The 24,587-nt window shown below is 43.2% G+C and overlaps 2 protein-coding genes across 2 annotated transcripts in view; both read left to right on the plus strand.

The window, feature by feature from the left end:
* The window catches only part of LOC126085051 (zinc finger protein 345-like), a 118,550-nt gene that overhangs the window by 60,160 nt on the left and 33,803 nt on the right, over nucleotides 1–24,587 (plus strand).
* On the plus strand, nucleotides 16,058–22,865 carry LOC126085057 (zinc finger protein 416-like). The gene is made up of 3 exons (XM_049900005.1): nucleotides 16,058–16,400; nucleotides 18,910–19,089; nucleotides 20,492–22,865. Exons 2-3 carry the CDS (start codon nucleotides 19,056–19,058, stop codon nucleotides 21,415–21,417), a joined length of 960 nt encoding a protein of 319 aa, XP_049755962.1. The 5' UTR covers nucleotides 16,058–16,400; nucleotides 18,910–19,055; the 3' UTR covers nucleotides 21,418–22,865.

Raw genomic sequence — 24,587 nt, forward strand, 5'->3', positions numbered from 1 at the left:
AAAAAGAAGAAAATAAAAGTCAGAAGCAACTCTGAAAGTTGCTATTGAACATAGAGTAGCTATAAAGAAAAGAAGAAATGAAGTAAAAGAGCTGAACAAAAGATTTCAAACGGCAGCTCAGGAAGACAAAGTAAAATATTATAATGAAATGGCAAAGAGTGGGAATTAGAAAACTGAAATGAAAAACATTCTCAGCATTTCTTAAGCTGATACAACTGAAGAAAAAATTCAAGTGTTGAGTTACAGTGTTGAAGGATTCTACAGAAAAAAAAATTGAATGACACGGGAAGGAGCAAAAGAAGATGGAAGGAATACAAGAGTTACTGTTCCAGAAAGAACTGGTCGATGTTCAACCATTTCAGGCGTAGCATATGATCAAGAACCGATGATATGGAAGGAAGAATTCCAAGCTGGGCTGAACGTATTAACAAAAAACAGGCTCCAGTTATTGACGGAATACCAGTTGAGACATTTCAACAAATTGGTACAATACTGGATGCTCTCACTCTTCTATGACAAGAAATTGGGCAGACAGCTACCTTGCTAACTAACTGGAAGAGATCTGTATATGTGCCCAGTCCAAACAAAGGTAGAATGCAGAAATTACTGAACAATATCATTATATCACACACAAGTAAAATTACGCTGAAGATAATTCAAAAACAGTTGCAGCAGTACATAAACAGGGAACTGCCAGAAATTCAAGCCAGATCCAGAAGAGGGCATGGAATGAGGGATATCATTGCTGATATCAGGTGGATCTAGGCTGAAAACAGAGACTACTGTAAAGATGTTTACCTGTATTTTATTGACTATGCAAAGGCATTTGACTATTACGGATCATAACAAATTATAGATAACATTGCAAAGAACGGTAATTCAAGAACACTTAATTGCGCTCACATGGAATCTGTGTATAGACCAAGAGGCAGTCATTCAAACAGAATAAGGGGACACTGCATGGTTTAAAATCAGGAAAGATGTAAATCAGGGTTGTATCTTTTCACCATACCTATTCAATCTGTGTGCTAAGCAAATAATCCGAGAAGCTGGACTGTATGAAGAAGAACGAGGCATCAGGATTGGAGGAAGACTCATTAACAGCTTGCATTATGCAGATGACGTGAACTTGCTTGCTGAAAGTGAAGAGGACTTGAAGCACTTACTGATGAAGATCAAAGACTATAGCCTTCATGTAGAGTACACCTTAACACAAATAAAACAAAAATCCTCACAACTGAACCAATAAGCAACATCATGATAAATGGAGAAGAGTTTGAAGTCATCAAGTTTTTCATTTTACTTGGGTCCACAATCAGCACCCATGAAAGCAGCAGTCAAGAAATCAAAAGACATATTTCATTGGGCAAATCTGGTGAAAACACCTCTTTAAAGTGTTAAAAAGCAAAGATATCACCTCAAGAACTAGAATGTGCCTCACTCAAACCATGTTATTTTCAATTGCCTCATATGTATGTAGAAGCTGGATGAAAAATAAGGAAGACCAAAGAATTAATGCCTTTGAATTATGGTGTTGGTGACTAATATTGAATGTACCATGACTGGCAGATGAATGAACAAATCTGTCTTGGAAGAATTACAGCCAGAATGCTCCTTAGAAGCAAGGATAGTGAGACTTCGCCTTATGTACTTTGAACATGTTATCAGGAGGGACCAGTCCCTGAGAAGGCTATCATGCTTGGTAAAGTAGGCAGGTGGTCAGGGAAAAAGAGGAATACCCTCAAAGAAATGGATTGACACAATGACTGCCTCAGTGGGCTCAAACAATGCAGTGATTTTGAGGATGATGCAGGACTGGGCAGTGTTTTGTTCTGTTGTACATAGGGTCGCTATGATTCAGAACTGACTCAATGACGCCTAACATCAACGATAGTTAATTACCCTCTTTTTCTTAGGATTTTAAGGTAGAAATTTGTCCATTTCCTCTAGGTTTTCCAAATTTGTTAGAGTACAACTCTTCATAGCACTCTGATTCTTTTAATTTCAGTTGGTTCAATTGTGATATGGCCCATCTCATTTCTTATTTGGGTTATTTGCTTCCTCTCCTGTTTTTTGTCTTTTTGGCCAATGGTTTATCAATTTTGTTAATCTTTTCAAGGAACTAGCTTTTGATCTTGTTAACAGTTTCAATTGTTTTTCTGTTTTCTATTTCATTTAATTCTGCTCTAATTTTAATTATTTGCTTTTTCTTGTGCCTGAAGGTTTCTTTTGTTATTCTCTTTCTATTTGTTCAAGTTGTAGGTTTAATTCTTTGATTTTGGCCCTTTCTTGTTTTTGTATGTGTGCATTTATTGTTATAAATTGACCTCTAAGCACTGCTTTCACTGTGTCTGAAAGGTTCTGATAGGAAGTGTTTTCATTCTCTTTGGATTCTATGAATTTCTTTATTCTGTCCTTAATTTGTTCTATAATCCAATCGTTTTTGAACAAAGTGTTGTTCAGGTTCCATGTGTTTGATTTCTTTTCCCTGATATTTCTGTTATTGACTTCTAGTTTTATGGCTTTATGGTCGGAGAAGATGCTTTGTAATATTTCGATGTTTGGGATTCTGATAAGCTTTGCTTTATGGCCTAATATGTGGTCTATTCTAGAGAATCTTCCATGTGCATTGGAAGAGAAAGTATACTTGGATGCTGTTGGGTGGAGTGTTCTGTATATGTCTACGAGGTCAATTGGTTAATTGTGGCATTTAGCTCTCCGCATCTTTATTGAGCTTCTTTCTGGATGTTCTCTCCTTCACTGAAATTGGTATGTTGCAGTCTCCTACTATTATTGTGGAGCTATGTGTCTCACTTTTCAATGTTGTTAGAGTTTGTTTTATGTATCTTGAAGCCCTGTCGTTCGGTGCATAAATATTTAATATGGGAATATCCTCCTGGTATATTGTGTCTTTAATCGTTATGTAGTGTCCTTCCTTATCCTTTGTGGTAGATTTAAGTTTTAAGTCTGTTTTGTCAGAAATGAGTACAGCCAGTCCTGCTCTTTTTTGATTGTTGTTTGCTTGATATATTTTTTCCCATCCTTTGAATTTTAGTTTGTTTGTGTCTTTAAGTCTAGGGCATGTCTCTTGTAGGCAGCATGTAGCTGGATCATTTTTTTTTTAATCCATTCTGCAACTCTCTTTCTCTTTATTGGTGTATTTATTCTATTTACTTTCACCGTGATTATAGATAGGTATGAGTTTAGTGCTGTCATTTTGATGCCTTTTATTGTGTGTTGTTGACAGTTTCATTTTTCCACATTTTTGGGCTGAGAAATTTTTCTTTGTAAATTGTGTGTTCTTCTTTTTCATTGTAGTTGAATTTGTTTTTGCTGAGTCTTTATGTTTATCTTGTTTTTTATTTTGAATTGTAGGATTGTTAGTCTTCTTTGTATCTCCCTGTATCGCCTTGATTTCCTCTCCATATGGAAGATCTATGTCTACTTTGTTTAGCCCATCTTTATTGACTTAATGTCATCTTTTACATAATGACCTCACTGATTCCCTGTCTTGAGCGTTTTTTTAATCTTGATTTATTTTTGTGATTTCCATGTCTGAGTTGATATCTGGTTGTTCTGTTCTGTGTTCTAGTGTTGGGTTGATATCTGATATTATTGATTTTCTGGCCAGAGAATTCCCTTTAGTATTTCTCATAGTCTTGGTTTTTGCAAATTGTTTATCTGTAAATGTCTTAATTTCGGCTTCATATTTGAGAGACAGTTTTGCTGGATATATGATTATTGGCTTGCAATTTTTCTCCTTCAATGCTTTATATACGGTATCCCAGTGCCTTCTTGCCTGCATGGTTTCTGCCGAGTAGTCTGAACTTATTGATTCTCCTTTGTAGGTGACTTTTCACTTATCCCTGGTTGCTCTTAAAATTTTCTCTTTATCTTTGGTTTTGGAAAATTTGATGATAATATGTCTTGGTGACTTTATTTTGGGATCTACCTTGTATGGGGTTCAGTGAGCATCCTGGGTAGATAGCCTTTCACCTTTCATGATGTCAGTGAAGTTTTCTGCCAACAAATCTTCAACAATTCTCTCTGTATTTTCTGTTATCCCTCCCTGTTCTGGTATTCCAATCACTTGCAAGTTATTATTCTTGGTAGAGTCCCACATGATCCTTAGGGTTTCTTCATTTTAAAAAATTCTTTTATCTGATTTTTCTTTGAATATATTGTTGCCAAGTGTTTTATCTTCATTCTTATTAATTCCACATTCCAGTTCCTCAATTCTACTCTTCTGACTTTCTACTGAGTTGTCTCATTCTGTAATTTTATTGCTAATATGCCGAATTTCTGATTGCTGTCTCTCTATGGATTCTTGCAGTTTATTAAATTTTTCTTTATGTTTTTGAATAACCTTTTTAATTTCTTTAACTGCTTTATCTGTGTGTTCCTTGGCTTTTTCTGTGTGTGGCCTGATCTTGTTCCTGATGTCTTGAAGAGTTCTGTATATTAATCTTTTGTGTTCTACATCTGGTAATTCCAGGAATATATCTTTATCTGGGTGAGTCCTTGATTCTTTGTTTTGGGAGTTTGTTGAACCAATCATGGTCTATTTCTTTATGTGAGTTTATATCGACTGTTGTCTCTGAGCCATCTATAATTTATCGTATTAATTTATTTTATGTTTGCTCACTGTGTCCTAGTTTCTTGCTTTGTTTTGTTTTTATATACCCAGATAGGCTACTAGAGTGAGCTTACTTGATTATTGGAGCCTTTGAAGCACTAATGTCCTGTTACCAGATGGCTAGAGCTGTTACCAGGTATATGAGCCTAGGAATCCATTCACTATTCTTATATAGATTCAGCTCAGGTGTCCTGACAGTCAGTCACCTAGCGTGTGGTGTAGGCTCTCACGTAGTATCTTAGAGGAGCAGTGATGATGGGTGTATGCACTGGTTTCTGGTAGTGGCAGGGGTTCACACTCTGAGGAAGGCAGGGGGCTAATAGCCCTCCCACAAGTGTCGGCGAGGAAGGACTGTCACTGTTCTCTTTAAAGTGCTCTGGTGGGTGGGCTCTGCAGCTGTACCTTAGGTGCCCAATGCTTATACCTGTAAGGGCTGGTAGGCATCACTATCCTTGAACCCGTTTCATGGGTGGCCAGGTGGTGTGGATGGAGCCTCCAGTCCTCAGGCCCCTGCTGTGGGTAGGTGAAAAAAAAAGGCCCTGTTTAATATACACAGCAGTATCAGACTGCCAAAACCTGCCTCTCCACCACACAGCTGATACAGTTACAGTCAGACCTCAAACAGATTTACCCTTACAATATAATAGGCACCTGGATCCATGCAGGGTGAAAAACAAAGTCTGTGTATCGCTTGTGCCTGGACTGGAGCCGCTTCTGCTCTGAGCTTCCAGATTAGGGGAGCTGGCAGAGTATCTTTTCCCCGTTTGTTAATTGTTCCTTCTCCCAGGGCAAGAGAATGGCTCAATGAGTGCAGCAGGGCCTATCTTACTCAGGCCCAGGGAAATCAACTATTAATGAAACCAGCTGGGGCAGAGGGAGGAGGGGTCAGATAGATAGTAGAGAGTTCTTTCAAAAGAAGGAGCTATTAGATTCTCGTGTGGAAAATTAGACAAAATCACTTATCTTGTGCCGAGAGTGCTGTTTCATCTCAGATTCCAGAGGCGTGTGTAGCCTGTGTGGACTGGCTGGGTCCCCACCAAGATTGCCTCAGGGGCGTTAGGGCTGTGTCCTGTGCTTGCCTTCTTTTGCTGAAGCAGCTATGTCCTAAACTCCACGGCCAGTCCCATGGCCATCACACCAGGGGGTTGGGGTGCTGGAACTTTGGTTATCTTCTTTAGCTGAAGGAGCTGCTTCCTAAATGCTGTGGCCAGCCCTTATGTAGACACTCCATAGGGTCAGGGGTGCTCTTCTCTGCTTGCCTTCTTTCACTGAAGCTGCCGTGTCCCAGGAAACTACCATCAGCCCCACTGCAGTTGCGCCAGGGAACGAGCCCAGGAATTGGAGCTGAGGCGTTGAGCGGGCTCGGCAACTCATCGCTGCTTCTGCACTGTCTTTCTTTCCCCCATCACTCAGTCTGATTCCTTAACTTTGCCTTTGATGCTCAGGGTTCTTAGCTTGTCATATATATAATTGATTCACTTGTTTTTTTTTTTGGGTCTTAGTTGTAAGGGGGATCAGCGGAAGCATCTGACTTGTTTGCCTTTTGGCCCTGCCCTCCAGATTTTTCTGATTCAAATAAAACCAGCTACCAATAAAAAAAAAATAGCCCCTGTAAATTGATAAAATGATCCCTACTGACTTAAATATGGGCATTATCTTTCTCACTCAGACTGGAGCAGGGATCCTTGAAAATTTCTCTCTTCTTTGTCTTTATATGTTGACTTTGTTTACTGGGCACATGTTGAGATTCACAGACTTGATTCTCAACCAGCTAGTCATAGCTAACATCTTCGTTCTTTTCTTTAATGGAATCCCTCAGATAATGGCAGCTTTTGGGTAGAAATATTTACTGGATGATGTTGGATGTAAACTTGTCTTCTATTTTCACAGAGTGGCCAGAAGGATTTCCCTCAGCACCACCTGCCTCTTGAGTGGCTTTCAGGTAATTAAGCTTTGCTCCAGAATCTCAGGGTGGTTAAAGCACATGATTAGACCCCAAAAGTGCATTGTCTTCTGCCATTTCCTCTGCTGGACCCTGCATCTGCTGTTAATGTTGCTATGAATGTAACAGGATCAAGAAAGAGCAAAAACATGAGTATGGAGAAAAGTTATGAATACTGTTACTTGCTCATTCCAGAAAGATTTTTAGTCCTACAAATCATGCTGCCATGTTCTCCTCTATAGATGTTATATGTTTAGGCTTCATGGTCTGGGCAAGTGGCTTCATAGTCCTTGTCCTGCACAGACACAAGCAGCAAGTCCAACACATTCACAGCTACAGCCTCTCCCTCAGACCTTCCCACCAGGCCAGAGCCAGATACATCATCCTCATAATGGTGAGCATATTTGTCTCCTTTTATTCTCTGTCTTCCATTTTGTCCTTTTGGATATCCCTTGTTGTTAACCCAAGTCACTGGTTAATGTACATTTCTGCACTGGTGTCTGCAGGCTTCCCAACATTCAGCCCCTTTGTGCTCCTTGGTAGTGACACCTGTGTCTCTCACTTCTGCTCTGCCTGCTGGGGAAGAAAAACAATTTTACCAAGTGTTTTCTCTAGAGTATAAGTTCCCTGCAGGACATCCTATAATTTATTCAGTCTTGTTTTTGTGTTTTTAGGCCCATATTTTATGACAGGTAATCTACCAGGACTTTGTGATTAAGTATGAGATAATAACAGAAGTAACCCTGGCCTCATATTGCTTAAAACAGTGCCAAAAATGAACATGGTATAAATAATGCCTCTAAGACAACTTTCTAAAATTGTATAAGATTACTCATTTGAGAAAATCAGGCAATAATAATAAGGTCATATAGTGAATTTTCAGTGTTTGGGAGTTATTGGTAGAAACTCACCGTTGATTTAAACTTTGAGGTGATATCTAGAAAATTATTTGCATCGTCAAAGCATATTGAGTGAAGAGTGTTTCAAGTGGGGAGAAAATGACCTAGCAGTACCCAGAGTTTGGAACACATATGTGGACTTCAAAAAACTGAAGGAAGTTTAATGCGTTTGGAGTAGAGTGTGTGGTGGAGAGAGTCATGAGAGATGAAGCAAGGAATACAGGTGGTGTCTTCCTCTGGCAGGTGTTGGAGGTCATGTTAAAGATCAGAATGTTTTATAGCAGAGAAAATGGGCCCCTGAGAATTTGTCAGGTTGGTGCAATAATCCAATTTACTTACGATAAAAAATAATGGGAAATTCATTGAAAATACATTTATTTTCTAATCAGGGCTGCGATAGACGGACCCTGATAAAATGGGAGAAAAATGTGGAACAGAACCACACATTCTGTAAGGAAAAATAAACAGACTTACTGGACTACCTGAGACTGGAGGACTCCCCAAGACTATGACCCTGAGATACTCTTCAAACCTTGAACCAAAACTAACCCCTGAGGTCACCTTGTAGCTAAATAACAGATTGGCTAACAAAATAATGAATATCGCCCATAAGTACTGTGCTCCTTTAAAAAATTACCTATATGAGACCAAATGTGAGCAATTACTTTAAAACAAAGATGAGAATGTGCACGGGCAGAGAAACTAGATTAATGGAAACCAAACAACCAGAACAGAAATAATGAGAATGTTCGCTCATTGTCACTGAACCATTTGTATAGAAATTGTTGAATGGGAACCTAAACTGCTGTGTAAACCACCAAAAACACAATAGTATTAAAAGAATTTTTTTTATCGAAAATTACATTTTTTAAAAAATAATTTTTATTGTGCTTTAACTGAAAGTTTACAAATCAAGTCAGTCTCTCACACAAAAACCCATATACACCTTGCTACACACTCCCAATTACTCTCTTCCTAATGAGACAGCCCACTCTCTCCCTCCACTCTCTCTTTTCGTGTCCTTTTCACCAGCTTCTAACCCCCTCCACTCTCTCATATCCCCTCCAGGCAAGAGATGCCAACCTAGTCTCAAGTGTCCACCTGATCCAAGAAGCTCACTCCTTACCAGCATCCCTCTCCAACCCATTGTCCAGTCCAATCCAGTCTGAAGAGTTGGCTTTGGGAATGGTTCCTGTCCTGGGGCAACAGCAGGTCTGGGGGCCATGACCACCAGGGTCCTTCCAGTCTCAGTCAGACCATTAAGTCTAGTCTTATGAGAATTTGGGGTCTTCATCCCACTGCTCTCCTGCTCCTTCAAGGGTTCTCTGTTGTGTTTCCTGTCAGGGCCATCATTGGTTGTAGCCAGGCACCATCTAGTTCTTCTGGTCTCAGGATGCAAACATTACATTTTAATGCTTTTTTTTTGCTACAGTTAAAAAAAATTTGTTTCTGTTGTTTTAAATAGTACTAAAAATAATTCACTTTCAATATTTAGGCTCAGTTTAGGAAAACATCATTTTTTAAAAATAATTTTTAGAAAATTGTGTCAACCATTGGTACTTAAAGGAAACTTTCAAAGAGCTATGCTTTCATTTCATTCTCTCTTGCATCCTTAAATAATCATTTGCTTTTTATTACCAGTAACTTTAGAAGCATAAAATATGGCCATTAAAAAAAAATCTTGTATGTTGCTAAATGTATAATTCTGCAGTTCTATGAGTTTACGATGTCTGTTTAAGGAACTCTGGCAGCGAGACAGTTAAGTGCTGGGCTGCTAACTGAAAGGTTGTCAGCTGGAGACAGATTTGGTGATCACTTCCTTAAAGATTACAGTCAAGAAAACCCTATGGGGCAGTTCTACTGTGACACATGGAATTGCTATGAATCGACTCCCCAACAATCAATAACAACAAGAATATGTCTGTTTAATCAAAATCGAATTGAAAAATGAATTTTACTATAATTTCTGGAAGTGAATCATATAAAATACTGCTTAATGTATATAAACTGAAACCTGTATCTAAATTATTTAAATAGCATCTTACTCTAATTATATTATAACATAATATAACAAGCCACGGTGTTCTCAATCACCTCATATATAGGAAACCCTGGTGGCGTAGTGGTTAAGTGCTACGGCTACTAACCAAATGGTCGGCAGTTTGAATCCGCCAGGTGCTCCTTGGAAGCTCTATGGGGCAGTTCTACTCTGTCCTGTAGGGCTGCTATGAGTCGGAATCGACTCGATGGCACTGGGTTTGGTTTTTTGGTTTGGTATATGTTCTACTCTGTCCTATACAGTCGCTATGAGTCAGAATCGACTTGACGGATTTTACATATATATAAATATAAATATATATATGCAAAAACTGGACAATGAATAAGGGAGACCAAAGAATCGATGCCTTTGAATTATGGTGTTAGTGAAGAATATTAAATATACCATGGACTGCCAGAAGAATTAACAAATCTTGTCTTGGAAGAAACACACCCAGAATGCTCCTTAGAAGCAAGATTGGCGAGACTTCGTCTCACATGCTTTGGACATGTTATCTGGAGGGACCAGTCCCTGAAGAAGGACATCATGCTTGGTAAAGTGGTGGGTAACAGAAAAAGAGGAAGACCCTCAACAACATGAATTGACACAGTGGTTGCAACAATGGATTCAAGTATAACGACAATTGTGAGGATGGCCCAGGACCAGGCGTTGTTTTGTTCTGTTGTCCATAGGGTCACTGTGAGTCAGAACCTACTCGAAGGTACCTAACAACGACAAATGTAGGTAACATGGTTGTAATGAATGATGAATCAAGATGAAACACAAATCTATGTCTTTAAGTGAATTCAAGAGCCACTCTGTTTTTCCTAGTAAGATCTGTGTCTTTTCTCCATTAGTCTATTGGACTACAATCAGTTCCAAATCTGCTTGGTTTCTTCCTTCCTTTGTTGGTTGCTGTAGAGTTGACTTCAACTCTTGACCACCCCATGTGTACAGAGTAGAACTGTGCTCCATGGTGTTTTCAAAGCTGTGAGCTTTCAGAAGCAGATCACCAGAACTGTCTTCCTAGGGGACTCTGGGTAGGTTTGAGCCATCAACCTTTAGGCTAGAAATGCAGTGCATACTGTTTGTGTCACCCAGGAACTACTATGGTTTGTTTAAGACGTTTTGTTTGTTGTGTTAAGGAGCCCTGGTGGTGCAATTGTCAAGTGCTCTGCTGCTAACCAAAAGGTGGAAGGCTGTTAACCAACAGGTCTGTGCTTTGAGCCTACCAGCTACTATGCGGGAGAAATATCTGGTGACCTGCTCTGGTAAAGATTACAGCCTTGGAAACCCTATGGGGCAGTTCTACTCTGTCCTATAAGGCCGCTATGTCCCAATGGACTAGATGGCGCCCAACAACATTTAATGTGTTAATAGTCTTCCTGGCCTACCCTGCTCACTAGAGGGAATCCAAGTTCCTTCGTTTCCCCTCTAAGCAGAAGTGCTTCACCTCGGTGGCGCAAAGTCTGACCTGAAGTCTGGGGGAGCCGTAGGGGACTAAGGCGGGGACCGCAGACATCACCGCCCAGGGGCTGATGGCGTCCTGGCTGGCCCAGGGCGGTGGGGACTGGAGGGGACACAAGAGGCGTCGCACCTTCCCCTGAGGCCTTAGTGCAGGGTGCCCCTGGGCAAGCTCCACGAGGGCTCAGTCCACAGGAAGTCAGAGGCCGAATCCTCCCCCGAGGCCCCTAACCACAACACCCTTTCTGTGAGAGTGCACCTAAGATCGACGGCGCTATGGAACCGGCAAACAGAAGGCCTTGGAGGCCAGGAGAGCCGGCTGGCTCCCTCCACCCGGGGCCACGTAGGCCCCCCGAACCCTCTCCGCACATTTGGCCCGGGTGTTGCGGCCCTAGATGGTCTCCTGGGCCTGTAGGCGGCCTACAGGAACACACGGCTTGGCCCAATCCAAGACGTACTGCCCCTCAGACGGACCAGGACCTGGAGGTAGTGGTGCACCACGGCTGCCGGGCCTCCACCCCGACGCTCTGTAATCCAGCATCTAGGCCCACCGTGGTTGGAAGGCAGCGGCGGTCTTGGAGGAGGACCCAGGGGCGATGGGTCCGCTCCAGCCGGCCTCCCCCCCGGCCGCGGCCGGCCTCCCCCCACCCCCGGCCAGCGTGGCGCTTGAAGACAGGAGAATGCAGCACACCCTCTAGAAAAAGGTGCCTGCTTTAGGCGTCAGATAAGGAAGTATGAGGTGAGAAACCATTTTAATTCTCCTCAAATGCAGATTATGGCTTTCATGGAAGTTCAGGCAACCCACCCAGGCCATTGCCCTTAGGTGTCCTTTTAAACCTTGACCCTGGAAAAAAACTGGTTCCTAAAAATCACCTTTGAGTTAAACAAAGGTCTAGATAAACTAGTAAGACTGTTTCGCTTTGAGAATTGTGCTATTTTGAAGAATTCAGTCAGTTTTGGTGAAACAGACTCCAAGGGTCAGACTGGGAGCTATATTCGGGGTAACCCAGTAATTCATTTAATTGTTCTTCAAGACAATGCTCTATGAAAATCTTTCCCGACCTCAAATTTGTTTATCAGTTCTGTTCCCAAAGCTTTTTTCCGTGGCAATGCTGATAAGATTTTATATAAAAGCGTTTCGAGGTTCTCTCATCTTTGGAACATTTTTGACTCTCTAGACAAAGTTGAAAGGGTACCCTAATTTGCAAGCTGTATATTAAGTAGACTTCAATCAATTTCTGTTATTGGCTTAATATGATTTTTGTTTTAACAGAGGAATAAAATAAGAAGGTAGCTGTTATAGACTAAATTGTGTCCCCCCAAAATTTGTGTCAACTTGGCTAGGCTATGATTCCCAGTGTTGTGTGATTGTCCACCATTTCATCATTTGATTTGATTTTCCTATGTGGTTTAAATCCTACCTCTATGATGTTATGAGGCAGGATTAGAGGCAGTTATGTTAATGAGGCAGGACTCAAACTACAAGGTTAGGTTGTATCTTAAGTCAATTTCTTTTGAGATATAAAAGAAAGAAGCAAGCAGAGAAACATGGGACCTCATACCATCAAGAAAGCAGTACCAGGAGCACAGCACATCTTTGGACCCAAGGCTCCTGTGCTGAAAAGCTCCTAGACCAGGGGAACATTGATGATCAGGACCTTCCTCCAGAGCTGACAGAGAGACAAAGTCTTTCCCTGGAGCTGGCACCCTGAATTTGGACTTCTAGCCTTCTAGACTATGAGAGAATAAACTTCTGTTCATTGAAGCCATCCACTTGCGGTATTTCTGTTATAGCAGGACTAGATAACTAAGACAGGAGCATTAAGTTGTCCAAGGTATGTTAACTGAGAAAAGCATACCGCAAATCAGAATACAAAGTATGACTTTATTGTTACTAAAAAAAAGACTTGTTTAGAAATATATTTGAACACACACACACACACAGCGATGCTTCCATGTGCAGACATAGTTCTGAAAGGATAATACTATACAGCAACCATTGTTTTTCTGCAGGACATGGAATTATCAGAGACTTCTCATTTTCCATAAATATATGCATTGTGGTACTCTTTAATAAATAGAAAATTTGACATGTTTACATTAAAGTTTTAATGTATATTACAAAATGAACATGCGCCAATGTGGTTTTGAAACCTCAGGTGTAAAATCCTGCAGCTTTAGACAGGATTCATGTTGATGGCAAGAATCACATGTACCTCCTGTCCAAGGAATCACAGCAGAAGGATGGAAAATTTTAGAATATGTATCAAAATCACTGGGCAGCCTTGTTAAAACACACATACGAAACCAAAACAAACCAAACCCACTACCGTCAAGTCGATTCAAACTCATAGTGACCCAAGGCTGTAAATCTTTACAGAAGCACACTGCCACATCTTTCTCCCACCCAGCAGCTGGTAGGTTCGAACTGCCAACCTTTTGGTTCGCAGCTGACTGCTTTAACCACTGCACCACCAAAAAAAAAAAAAAACAAAAAAACAACACCAAACCCATTGCCGTCGAGGTGATTCCGACTCATAGTGACCATATAGGATGGAGTAGAACTGCCCCATAGGGTTTTCAAGGAGCAGCTGGTGGATTCAAACTGCCAACCTTTTGATTAGCAGCCGAGCTTTAACCACCACACCACCAGGGCTCATTAAAACACATATGCATGGGCCCAAATCCCAGAGGGTCTGGTTCAATAGGTCTGGGTACGGGACTGAGAAGTGGTATTTCTAACAAGTCCCCAGGCAATGCTGAAAGTGAAAGTCCGGGGATCAAACACTGAAAACCTGTGTTCTAGGAAAGGTGAGAATATCTGAATCCAGTCTCCAGTTCATCTGGCTTGAGATTTGCAGACTAAGAATGGCAGAGCCAAAACTTCTCAAAGACATCCTCCAAAGATTCTTGCAATGAGCAGGCCAGATGAATAGCCCACTGGGTTAGAGGAAGATTGTGAAGGATCCACCCACAGAAGCCACCTAACCAACTGAATCTTCTACTTGAAACTTATTTTTTTAAATCCCCACATGGCTCATACCTCACCTCCTTCAAATCCTTGCACAATGGCCCCTTATTAAGGTGGCCTCCCTTGTTGTGCTGAGTAGTATTGCATCCCATCTCCCCACTTCTCAGCTTCCTCAAAACCTCTCCTTCTTTCCATTGTGATAACCACATTCTAACATGCTATATAATTTAGTATCTCTTCTTTCATAATTCCGCACTGTCTTCTTGAATAGATAATGTCTATGCTGTAAGGGGTCTTTGTTTTTCTTGTGTTCCAGTGTCTCCCGTGCATCTGCAACAGTGCCTCATACTCAGTATTTGCTCAATGATTTTGTTAGAGCAGTGAATAAACATGTCGCCTCAGCTTCCCTGTTTCTTTTACTATTCAGGCTACTCTAAATGTTTCCTTTAACTCCCCCTCCAAGCTGGACTTCGCAATGTTTCATGAATGAAAATGAATCCCATTTTGAAGATAAAATGTTTAGTATGAACGAAGTTCCAGAGTAGACACAAGCTCAGCTTAAATGTTTCCTCAGACTTCAGTGCCTGCACAAACTTCTTGAAAGTCAACTTTTTCACCCTTCATTGATGCTTCCCCAGAGCTATATCTGTCACTATCTTTAAATAACTACATGAGCATTATCAATATCTTTCTGTAATTTGCATTTCATAACCTTTTTTCTGACACAATATTAATTCCTTCTGCAGAACTGTTCCTGCAAACACAGGCAAAAGCATCACTTCTTCCCAGCAAAAAGATGAGATCATGGGATTAAGATGCCTCTTTTCTACAATTGCTCTGACTGGGAACACTACAGCCACTATCACCTACAAAAATATTTGTTAAGGTGGTCTTTCTTTAAGATCGATGTCAGATGCCTAAAAGGAATTGAATATATCTAAGCAGCTGGGATATGAAATATTATTCCAATAAAACAGTGTTTCTCACTGGGGTGGACACATTCACACCCTATACAGGCAGGAGAGATGTTTTCTGTGGGAACAGGAGGCAGAGTTCCATCTTTGCCCACCTGCTTCAGGGGGCACAACATTCCTCTTTTCTCTTCCCGTCATGGCCCTGTCTGGAGCCTCTCTCTCCTGTCCTTAACCCTACATACAAAACTGATGCTTAAGATTCAGGCTACATGCATTTGAACAATAATAATATAATCTTTATTAGCTTCCCACAACCAGTGGATATACGTTGTTTCTGAATGATTGGCTAAAATGATACGTGTATTGAAATCAGTAGCCTTTGGAGCGTGTGAAATATCTTTAGTGTCTGGGTGCACTGTGAGCTTCAAGGAGTCTGAAATGATGTCTCTAAACACTGATTATCAATTGAAAACAGAACTCCCCCAAAATTTGCCTACTGACCTTAATAAGGAGCGAGGCCCGCTTCACTGCTGTTAGGTGTCATGGAGTAGGTTCTGACTCAGAATGACCCTATGTATAGCAGAACAAAACACTGCCCAGTCCTGCGCCAACCTCACAACCCTTGTTATGCTTGAGCCCATTGTTGCAGCCACTGTGTCAATCCATCCCGTTGAGGATCTTCCTCTTTTTCACTGACCTTCTACTTTACCAAGCATGATGGCCTTCTCCAGGGACTGGGCCCTCCTGATAAGATGTCTGATAAGACTTCCTGATAAGGAAGTCTTGCCATCCTTGCCACCAAAGAGCATTCTGGCTATACTTCTTCCAAGACAGATTTGTTCATTCTTCTGGCAGTCCATGGTATTATTCAATATTCTTTGCTAACACCATAATTCAAAGGCATCAATTCTTCTTCGGTCTCTTCTATTCATTGACCAGCTTTCGCATACATTTTATATATAGAGAAGCCATTTCCAAGCGTCTCTCCCAGTGCCTAAGTAACCTTTGTTCCTAGAAGTTGAGGTGAAGAACAAACTAAACCGTGGCCCTTGGCGATGCAGGAACTACATTACCCCGATGCCCCTGCGCCTACCGCATCCCTGAATCAATGAGAGCGCCGCTAATGGTCATTTCTGCGCAAGCGCAGCTTGTCAGGGCAGAACTTTTGGTCTTTCCCGTGGCGGCCATTTTAGTTATTGTAAGGTGTATTCCCCGGCTCAGGGCTTCGAAAAGTCTCATGGGCACCGAGGTTACCGGCCGAGAAGTGCCGGGAGGAGGCTTTGTCCTCACTGCACACTGGCGTGTGTGCGACTCGGCGCCGGCGCCGACCGAAGTGACCTGCGCCCTGGCGGGAATAGTGAACAGCTTGCCGGGATCCCCGCCCAACGCCCGCCACGCCCGGCCCCGTTCCGCCCACTGTCTCCATGGCAGCCGCCGCCCTGAGGGACCTGGCAGAGGCAAGTGCTGTGCTCTTCAGGGCTCCCTGTCCTGGCCCGAGTCTCGCAGTCCTCGAGCCCGAATGGGGCGCCTGCTCAGGTACCTGCAGCACAGACCCTGGTCCTGCACAAGGGGCTGCTCCGTGGTGGAAACCCCGTTTACTGAGAATTAGTGTGATGAGGGACGGGAGAGAGCCCCTGGCAGAGGAAAGGCTGGAGGTGCGACTCAGCCAGAACAGCAGGGAAACCTGGGTTCTGTCGTGTATCTTCAGGGATTAGAGTGTTAGGAATCGTGCCTGGATGGCAGGCTGAGGAATTGTGCGTTCATTCTGAGGACGCTGGGAGCTATGGAGGGTTGTAGACAAGATGGAGATGGTAAAAAAGTTGCTCAGAAGAAAAACAGACTGGAAAGAGGATGATGACAGTGAGGACCACAATAACGCAGTGATCACGAGGTCACTTGGCTCCAGGGCTGGACAGGGCCACAGGGAGGACTGAGACCTTTGTATGACATCTCCCATTTCCCACACATTTCATTTTGGATCCTACACAAGTGAGTGGAGGGTGTCACCAATCTTGTTGCTTGGTTTGTAGTGTCCTGGACTCTTCACCGGCCTCTGTTTTTAGCCCTTGAGCAGGGGGACTCCAAGCTTAGGGACTAAATTTATTTCAGGTACTCCACGGAGTGGTTCCTGTTGTTGGTAACCAGTGGAATGAGATCTGGAAGTTTGTCCCAGGCATAGGTATCTGTATATGCAAATACTTGGAGGTGAGACTGAGTTCGATGTGTTCTGGGAATCTTAGGTCTCCATTCTTTCTCATGGGAACAGAACACAGGGGGCAGGAGTTAGGCTTGAGAAGTCAAGCGTCTAATCTGGAGGTGATGGAAACAGTAGAAGTTTTGGAACAGGGAGGGAGGTGATCTGACCCAGGTATCATCAGGTTCCCTGTGGCTACGGTATTGAGGCCAGACTAAGGGTGTGGTAGAAAGACTAAGGAGGAGGGTACTGCATCTGTCCAGGTGTGTGTTGATGATGACTGCAATAGTGAGGTGGTTGTGGAGTTTGGCAGAATAGTTGGATTGTGGATCTGTCTTCTAAGGTGGTCTACTTGGATTTTCAGATTTTGTGCCTGAGAGAGCAGTATAGGAGTCACGGATAATGCCAGAGTTTTGAGTTTCAACATCAACTGAGATGGATATGACAATAGTAGGAGTAATTTGGTGGTGGTGGTGGGGGGTCCTCAGGAGCTTTTTTTGATCATGTTAAAAGTCTGAGATGTTTCAGAGAAGAAATGAGTGAAAGCATGAAGTGGGCAGTTGGACAACAGATCTGGAATTCTGGGAAGAAGTTCAGGATGGAGACATCTTTGTGGGAGAAAGATCTGGCAATCTGCTCCTGTAAAGATTACAGCCTAGAAAACTCTATGAGGCAGTTCCACTCCGTCATAGGGGTCACTATGAGCTGAAATCGACTCGATGGCACATAACAACACCCACAATAGTGTGTGTATCAGGAAAGAGCAGTGTATCACATTAAGTAGAAGAATGGTTGTAGTGGTAATGCTAATAGCAGGCTAGTAAGGGGGAAGTTAGGGACCAAGGACTGGGTCTCCTGCTTGGGCCCAGGGTTGAAAGTGTTGGGTGCCACAAACACAGTTAAGGTAGAGAGGTGGCCATGAGAAGATTGTAGGAGTGAGAATGATCTGAAAGGTGGCCAAGACTTCTGAGGGATGAGTAGACAGGAGACATATCTGGATATACAGGAGTAATAGAAGCAAGATGACAGTAATTCTGTGTCTGGAACACATTCATGCTCTGTGGACTCACCAGGATTTTGTGGTGACCCTTGATGGTGTCTGGGATATTTCAGTCAGGCTGACCAAGTGATCTCTGGGAGAGTCACTGGGCCTGGAGTGGAGGGCCACTGGGGCCTGGTCTTGCAGGAGGCTTAGGTGGAGAGAGGAAGGCTATGACTGGTGAGGGAACAGCAAGTGTAGCACAAGTGAGAAAGGTTGAGGGGCTTCTGGTCTACTGAGGCAAGGAACTGACTGAAGCAGGCAGTCTTTCATGACAGAATTCAGGTCTGCCCTGGCAGTGGAGATCATCAGAGGTCTATGGAATATATGTTCCTGTTTGAATTTCCCAAGTCCTCTCTGAATGCCACATGTTCGGCAACATGTGGGGAGGCCAGGGGGTGTCTCTGGTGTGGGGTAGTGAGGAGGAGGAGGCTAGGGAGTGCAGAGTAGAAAAGAGTGTAGGACAAAGAGAGGTGTGCATGTGGAGACTAGTGTGAACTTATGTCCCAGGATCCTGTGTTGGGGACCTAAGGGTGAAGGTAAGCCTGTATTTGGTTGTGTCTGGGAGACCCAGGGAACTCCCTAACAAGATGGTGCTCCCATGGCCCTGCACATCATATCCAGAGCTTAGATCTCATCTGTCTGTTCACCTGCCTTTTCATGCTGGGGCTGACACAGAGATCATTGGGACCACGAGGGGAGAGAGAGCATCAGTGGCACCAGCATCTCATATATTCCCTGAGGTGGGGGCTGGCGAGGAGAGTAAGCAGGGAATCAATATATGGGGGATTTTTTTTTTTTTTTTTATGCAGAGTCATAGGAGACAAGCCAATCATGGAATGAACTCTTGTACCCATCATGGCAGGGCTGTGTCACCTTTGAGGATGTGGCCATTGATTTCTCTCAGGAGGAATGGCGGCTCCTTGATGAAGCTCAGAAGCTGCTGTTCTGCAATGTAATGCTGGAGAACTTTGCAATCATAGCATCATTGGGTAAGGCAGTGAAACCCATTCTAGTGTCTCAAGCCAGTCTCTGCCTTTTTTCTTTTTCCCCAGAGACAGTTCTGTCCTTCTACATCTAGACCACAGCTTCTGCTGCTTCCCTACTTTTTCTGGCGTGTGTGCTGTGGGGCCCAGTGCTGAGCTGTATGCACTTCCTGGAGCAGTGCACTCCCCAAGGCATCCCCATCACCTGCTGCCCGAGAGTGTGCAGGGAAGAGTCTGAGAGTCAGGAATCTTCCACTCAGCCCAGTGGGTCCCACCCTGCTTGTCCTCTCCCTGACTGGGTGATATGTCTGCATCTACATTACCTCTGTCCCCTTCATCCAGCTGACTTGTCCTTTTGCCCACCTGTGTCAGGAATTGCAGATATTGTCATGGTCACTACTGACATGGACCTGTCTTATATCTTGTCTTCTGTTACGTGATGACTTGCTCTGGGTCAGTGCTGGCGCTCCCCTGTCCTGCCTTTCACTTAGGACTTGAATCATGCAGGTCCCATCATTGAGGACAGGGCATAAGGGGATAGTCCAGTTGCTTCTCAGAGTGGACATGGCCAGATGATTTATAAGTGGCCTGGCCCCCCGCTACTAAGCTGCACCTAGGAAAAGGCACAACAGCAAGGCTGTGATCAGCTCGTGCCAGAAATCTGCCTTGTGTCCACCAGAGTTTGTAGATACCACTGGCCATATCTTATTTCTACATTTTCTTCCCCATACTGGCTACTTTGTTGACTTATAATTTGAATATGAGTTTCAACCCTTGGCTGCCATCACTTTCCTGGCCTCCACTTGTCACTTGTTCCTCTCACTGCTCCCTTCACAATGTTCTCCAACTGTAACCCAAGCACAGTGTGTCAGAGATGTACTTGTATCCTTAAGTATTCTGTCAATACCATCTTCTCCATTCCAAGTGTTTTTTCCTGGGTCTGTGTTACAACCAACCATCTGTACACCATGAACAGGTCACCAGGTGACATGGTCCTGCTGAAGGCTGTTGGCACAGGATTGACGTGAAAACCTTGCCTCTTCTCCCAGTGTTGTACCCCATCCTTCTGTTCTTTGTCTGTTGAGGCCTGTTCCATTCTGGGATAGTTAGTTGATGAGTACTGCCAGGAATTCTTGCCTCAGCCTGTCTTTAGCTGCGTCACCTCAGAATAGTCCCTTGGGCTATTTCTTTGGTGTGTCTGGCACACAGTTTTTTTTTTTTTTTTTTAAATAAATTTAACACAACTTTATCGCATTCTGTGTTTTTTACCTGTATAACTCAGTGACACCAATTACGTTAATGTTGTGCAACTCTCACCAGTAATCATTGCCATGACACACATTTTCATTGTGACTTCCATGTCCCACAGATGGAAATATTAACTTCTCCAGAATTTCTCTGCTTTCAGGTTGTTGGCATGGACAAGGGGAGGAGATGGAGGCGTCTCCTGAGCACAGTGTTTCTATGGGATTATTACCGGTCTGGACTCCACAGGCAGGTCTGTCCACCCAGAAGACTCACCCCTGTGAGAGGTGTGTTTCAGTCTTGAACAACATTTTGCATTTGGCTCAGCACGAAGCAACAAACCCTGGGCAGAAACCATACCTGGGTGGAGTGTGTGTGAGAGCCTTTTGGCTTAATGCAAACCTTCCCCAGCACCAAAAGCATCACAGTGGAGAGAAGCCCTTCACACGAGATGTGGACAGGAACTTGTTCGTGAAAGACTGCAGATTGCAAGCATCAGGGCAGCCCTTTGCCTGTGGGGAAGTTGGGAAGGACGCCTTTGTTTTCTCAGGTCTTTTCCAGCACTGGGGCGTGCCCAACAGTGAAAACCCACTAAGTGACCTCAAGTATGGGGACACCTTTCACAGTAGAAAGAGTCATTACAAGTGGGGTGAACATGAGAAAGAGTCCAGCCATAAACAGACACATGGTACCAGAGAGGGGCTTTGTGGGGGTAGCAAATGTGGGAAAGCTGTCAACTGCAAGTACAGATTTGTTCAGCATAAGGAAATTCACACTGGAGAAAGAAAGCATGGAGAAAGACAGTATGAGTGTTGTGAATGTAGGAAATATTTTAGCCACCAATCCTCCCTTAGTAGACACCAGAGAGTTCACACAGTGGAGGAAGGACTTATGAGTGCAACGAATGTGGGAAATTCTTCACTCAAAAATACGGCCTTATTCAACACCAGAGAGTCCACACTGGAGAGAGGCCTTATGAGTGCAGTGAATGTGGGAAATCCTTTATTCGAAAATCTGGGCTCATTCAACACCAGAGAGGTAATACAGGAGCAAAGCCTTATGAGTGTGAGGAATGTGGGAAATCACTGAGCAATCACTCCAGCCTCATTCAACATTAGAGAGTCCACACTGGAGAAAGGCCTTACAAGTGCAGCGAATGTGGGAAGTTCTTCAGGAAGAGCTCCCGGCTTATTGTACACAAGAGAATTCACACTGGAGAAAGGCCTTATGAGTGCAGTGAATGTCGGAAATCCTTTAGCAATAGCTCATACCTTATTATACACAAGAGAATTCACAGTGGAGAAGGGCCTTATGAGTGCAGTGAATGTGGGAAGCTATTTAGGGATAGATCCCACCTTAGAGGACACAAGAGAATTCATACTGGAGAAAGGCCTTATGATTGCAGTGAATGTGGGAAATCCTTTAGCCGAAGCTCCACCCTTATTCAACACCAGAGAATTCACACAGGAGAAAATCCTTATGGGTGTGGCATATGTGGGAAGTCATTTAAGGATCGCCGTAGCCGCATTCAGCATCGGAAAGTCCACACTGGGGAAAGGCCTTATGAGTGCAGTGAATGTGGGAAATCTTTTAGTAGAAATAGCAGCCTTACTAAACATGAGAAAATACACACTGCAGTAAAGCCTTGTGTGTGTGCAGAATGTGGAAAATCCTTTAGCCAAAACTCCACCCTTATTCAACACCAGCAAGATCATAGGAACAAGGCCTTCTGCGTGTGTTGAATACAAAATATCCTTTAGCCACAGTTCCAGCCTTATTTAACACTGAAAATTTCATACCAGAATAAGGCAACATATGTGGGAATGCCTTCAGCCCAAGGTCTAACATCATTCTGCCCAAGAAAGTCCACAGAGTAGGTGGTGTGGTAACTTACCATTCTACAGAGGCTTTGAGAGGGAGCCATCTGCCTGTGTTGCATATTACAAAATTCCACAGGTCCCTGCCAGAATTCTATCACTGTCAGTTTCTATGGCAGAAGCCATCTCACTTCTGCCATCTTGCGAATTCCCACCGTGTGACTCAGTCACCCCAGAATGCTCAGGCAAGGCAGGTAACTGTTTTCTCCTACTCCCTGGAGAAAATCACAGGCAGCCTCAGCCATTACGGGGTCTTCATTCCAATTTCTGACTGGTTAGGGCATGGACAAGGAATCCTGGTGACACAGTGGTTAAGATCTTGGCTGCTAACCGAAAGGTTGGCATTTTGAACCCACCAGCCACTCTGTAGGAGAAAGATACGGCAGTCTGCATCCATAAATATTACAGCCTTGGAAACTGGGGCAATTGTGTTCTGTCCTAAGGTTCGCTATGAGTTGGAATTGACTAAATGGTAGTGGGTTTGGTAGGTCATGGACCCGACCCAGTTGTGTCCAAGAGAACCTGGTCTGGGTTCTGGTGGCAGTTGGCACAGGTTTACCTTGTTTATGAAATTTTTTATCTCATACGATACTCATTAATTTTTTCCAGACTCCAGTTGACGAATACCTGTCTCAAATGCCTCCCATTTGTGTAACAATAAAGGCCTATTGTTTAAGCCATCTGTTTTTGTCAGTATTTTCTAGAGGAACAGAAGCAATTAGATGTGTGTGTGTATACACACACCCAGAGATATTAAGGAGTTGGTTCATGCTTGTGGGGCTAGCAAGTCCAAAATCTATAGGTCAAGTAACAGGCTGGAGTTTACGTCTGTGTTGTGCCCCAAAATCTGTAGGTCAGACAATGGGAAGAGAGTGGAGGAGTTCTGGCTGTATATCTTTATAGTCTGGGGAATATAACATAGAAAACTTGCCTTTTGTTCTTCAACTGATTGGACTAGGCCTACCCACATGATGGGAGGTAATCTGCTTTAATTAAGGCAAGCTGATTTAATCACATAATAATTTCACTAGAGCATATAACATGTTTGATCAAATGACAGCCATCACTTTGTGTGACTCAGCGGTGACAGTATGATGTGAGCATAGCTCTGTACCCAAGTTTGGCCTAATGTGCATTGCTGATGAAAATTTTCTGAGAAAGTCTGCAGGAATGTCAGGCCTAATTTGTGAACTGGATGACTGAATTCCTTGAGCGATCAGAGTTACCCCTAATGAGAAGGCAGTTGTGGTGACAACCTCTAGTGTTTCTGGGAACAACATGAATTTGTTTCCTTGTCCCCAGGGAATGTCTGTCCACTTGTAGAGGGGAAACATTTTCCCAGGTTGTATGAAAGAGTCATGTGCCCTGAAGTCCAGAATTCAGTAGGTGAGTGTTTTTGGTAAGACTGCAAAGGCCAGGTTGTTTTTAGGTGCTGTTGAGTTGGTTCCAACTCACAGAGACCCTATGAGCCACAGAACAAAACACTGCCTGGTGTTGCGCCATGCTCACAATCATGCTTCAGCCCGTTGCAGCCATGCGTCAATCCATCTCCTTGAGGGCCTTCCTCTTTTCTGCTGATCCTGTATTTTACCAAGCATGATATTCTTCTCCAGGGACTGATCCCTCCTGACATGTCCAAAGTATATAAGATGTAGTCTTACTATCCTTGCTTCGAAAGAACATCTCTGGTTGTACTTTTTCCAAGACATTTTTGTTTGTTCTTTTGGCAGTCAATGGTATATTCAATATTCTTCCCCAGCACCACAATTCAGAGGCGTCAATTGGTTTTCCTTATCCAGCTTTTGCATGCATATGATGTGATTGAAAATACCATGGCTTGACTCAGGCACACCTTAGCATTCCAGGTGACATCTTTGCTTTTCAACATTTTAAAAGAAGTGTTTTGCAGCAGATTTGCCAATGCAATGCATCTTTTGATTCCTTGACTACTGCTTCCATGGGTGTTGATTGTGGATCCAAGTAAAATGAGATCCTTGACAACTTCAATCATTTCTCTGTTTATTGTGATGCTGCTTATTGCCCCTGTAGTGAGGATTTTTGTTTCCTTTATGTTATTTTCGTCAGTAAATGCTTCAAGCCCTCTTCACTTCCAGCAAGCAAGGTTGTGTCATCTGCATAATGCAGGTTGTTAGTCTTAGTCCAATCCTGATGCCCCGTTCTTCTTCATATAGTCCAGCTTCTCGGTTAATTGGAAACCCTGGTGGCGTAGTGGTTAAGTGCTATGGCTGCTAACCAAAGGGTCCGCAGTTTGAATCCACCAGGCACTGCTTGGATACTCTATGGGGCAGTTCTACTCTGTCCTATAGGGTCGCTATGAGTCAGAATCGACTCAATGGCACTGGGTTTGGTTTTGGATTTCTC

Source organism: Elephas maximus, chromosome 11 (genome assembly GCF_024166365.1).
Source record: "Elephas maximus indicus isolate mEleMax1 chromosome 11, mEleMax1 primary haplotype, whole genome shotgun sequence".
Taxonomy (NCBI): Eukaryota; Metazoa; Chordata; class Mammalia; order Proboscidea; family Elephantidae; genus Elephas; species Elephas maximus.

Coding starts and splice junctions, on each gene's coding strand:
- LOC126085057 (XM_049900005.1), top strand. CDS start 19,056: ATGCTGGAGAACTTTGCAATCATAGCATCATTGG. Junction 19,090..20,491: donor TGCAATCATAGCATCATTGG/GTAAGGCAGTGA, acceptor CTCTGCTTTCAG/GTTGTTGGCATGGACAAGGG.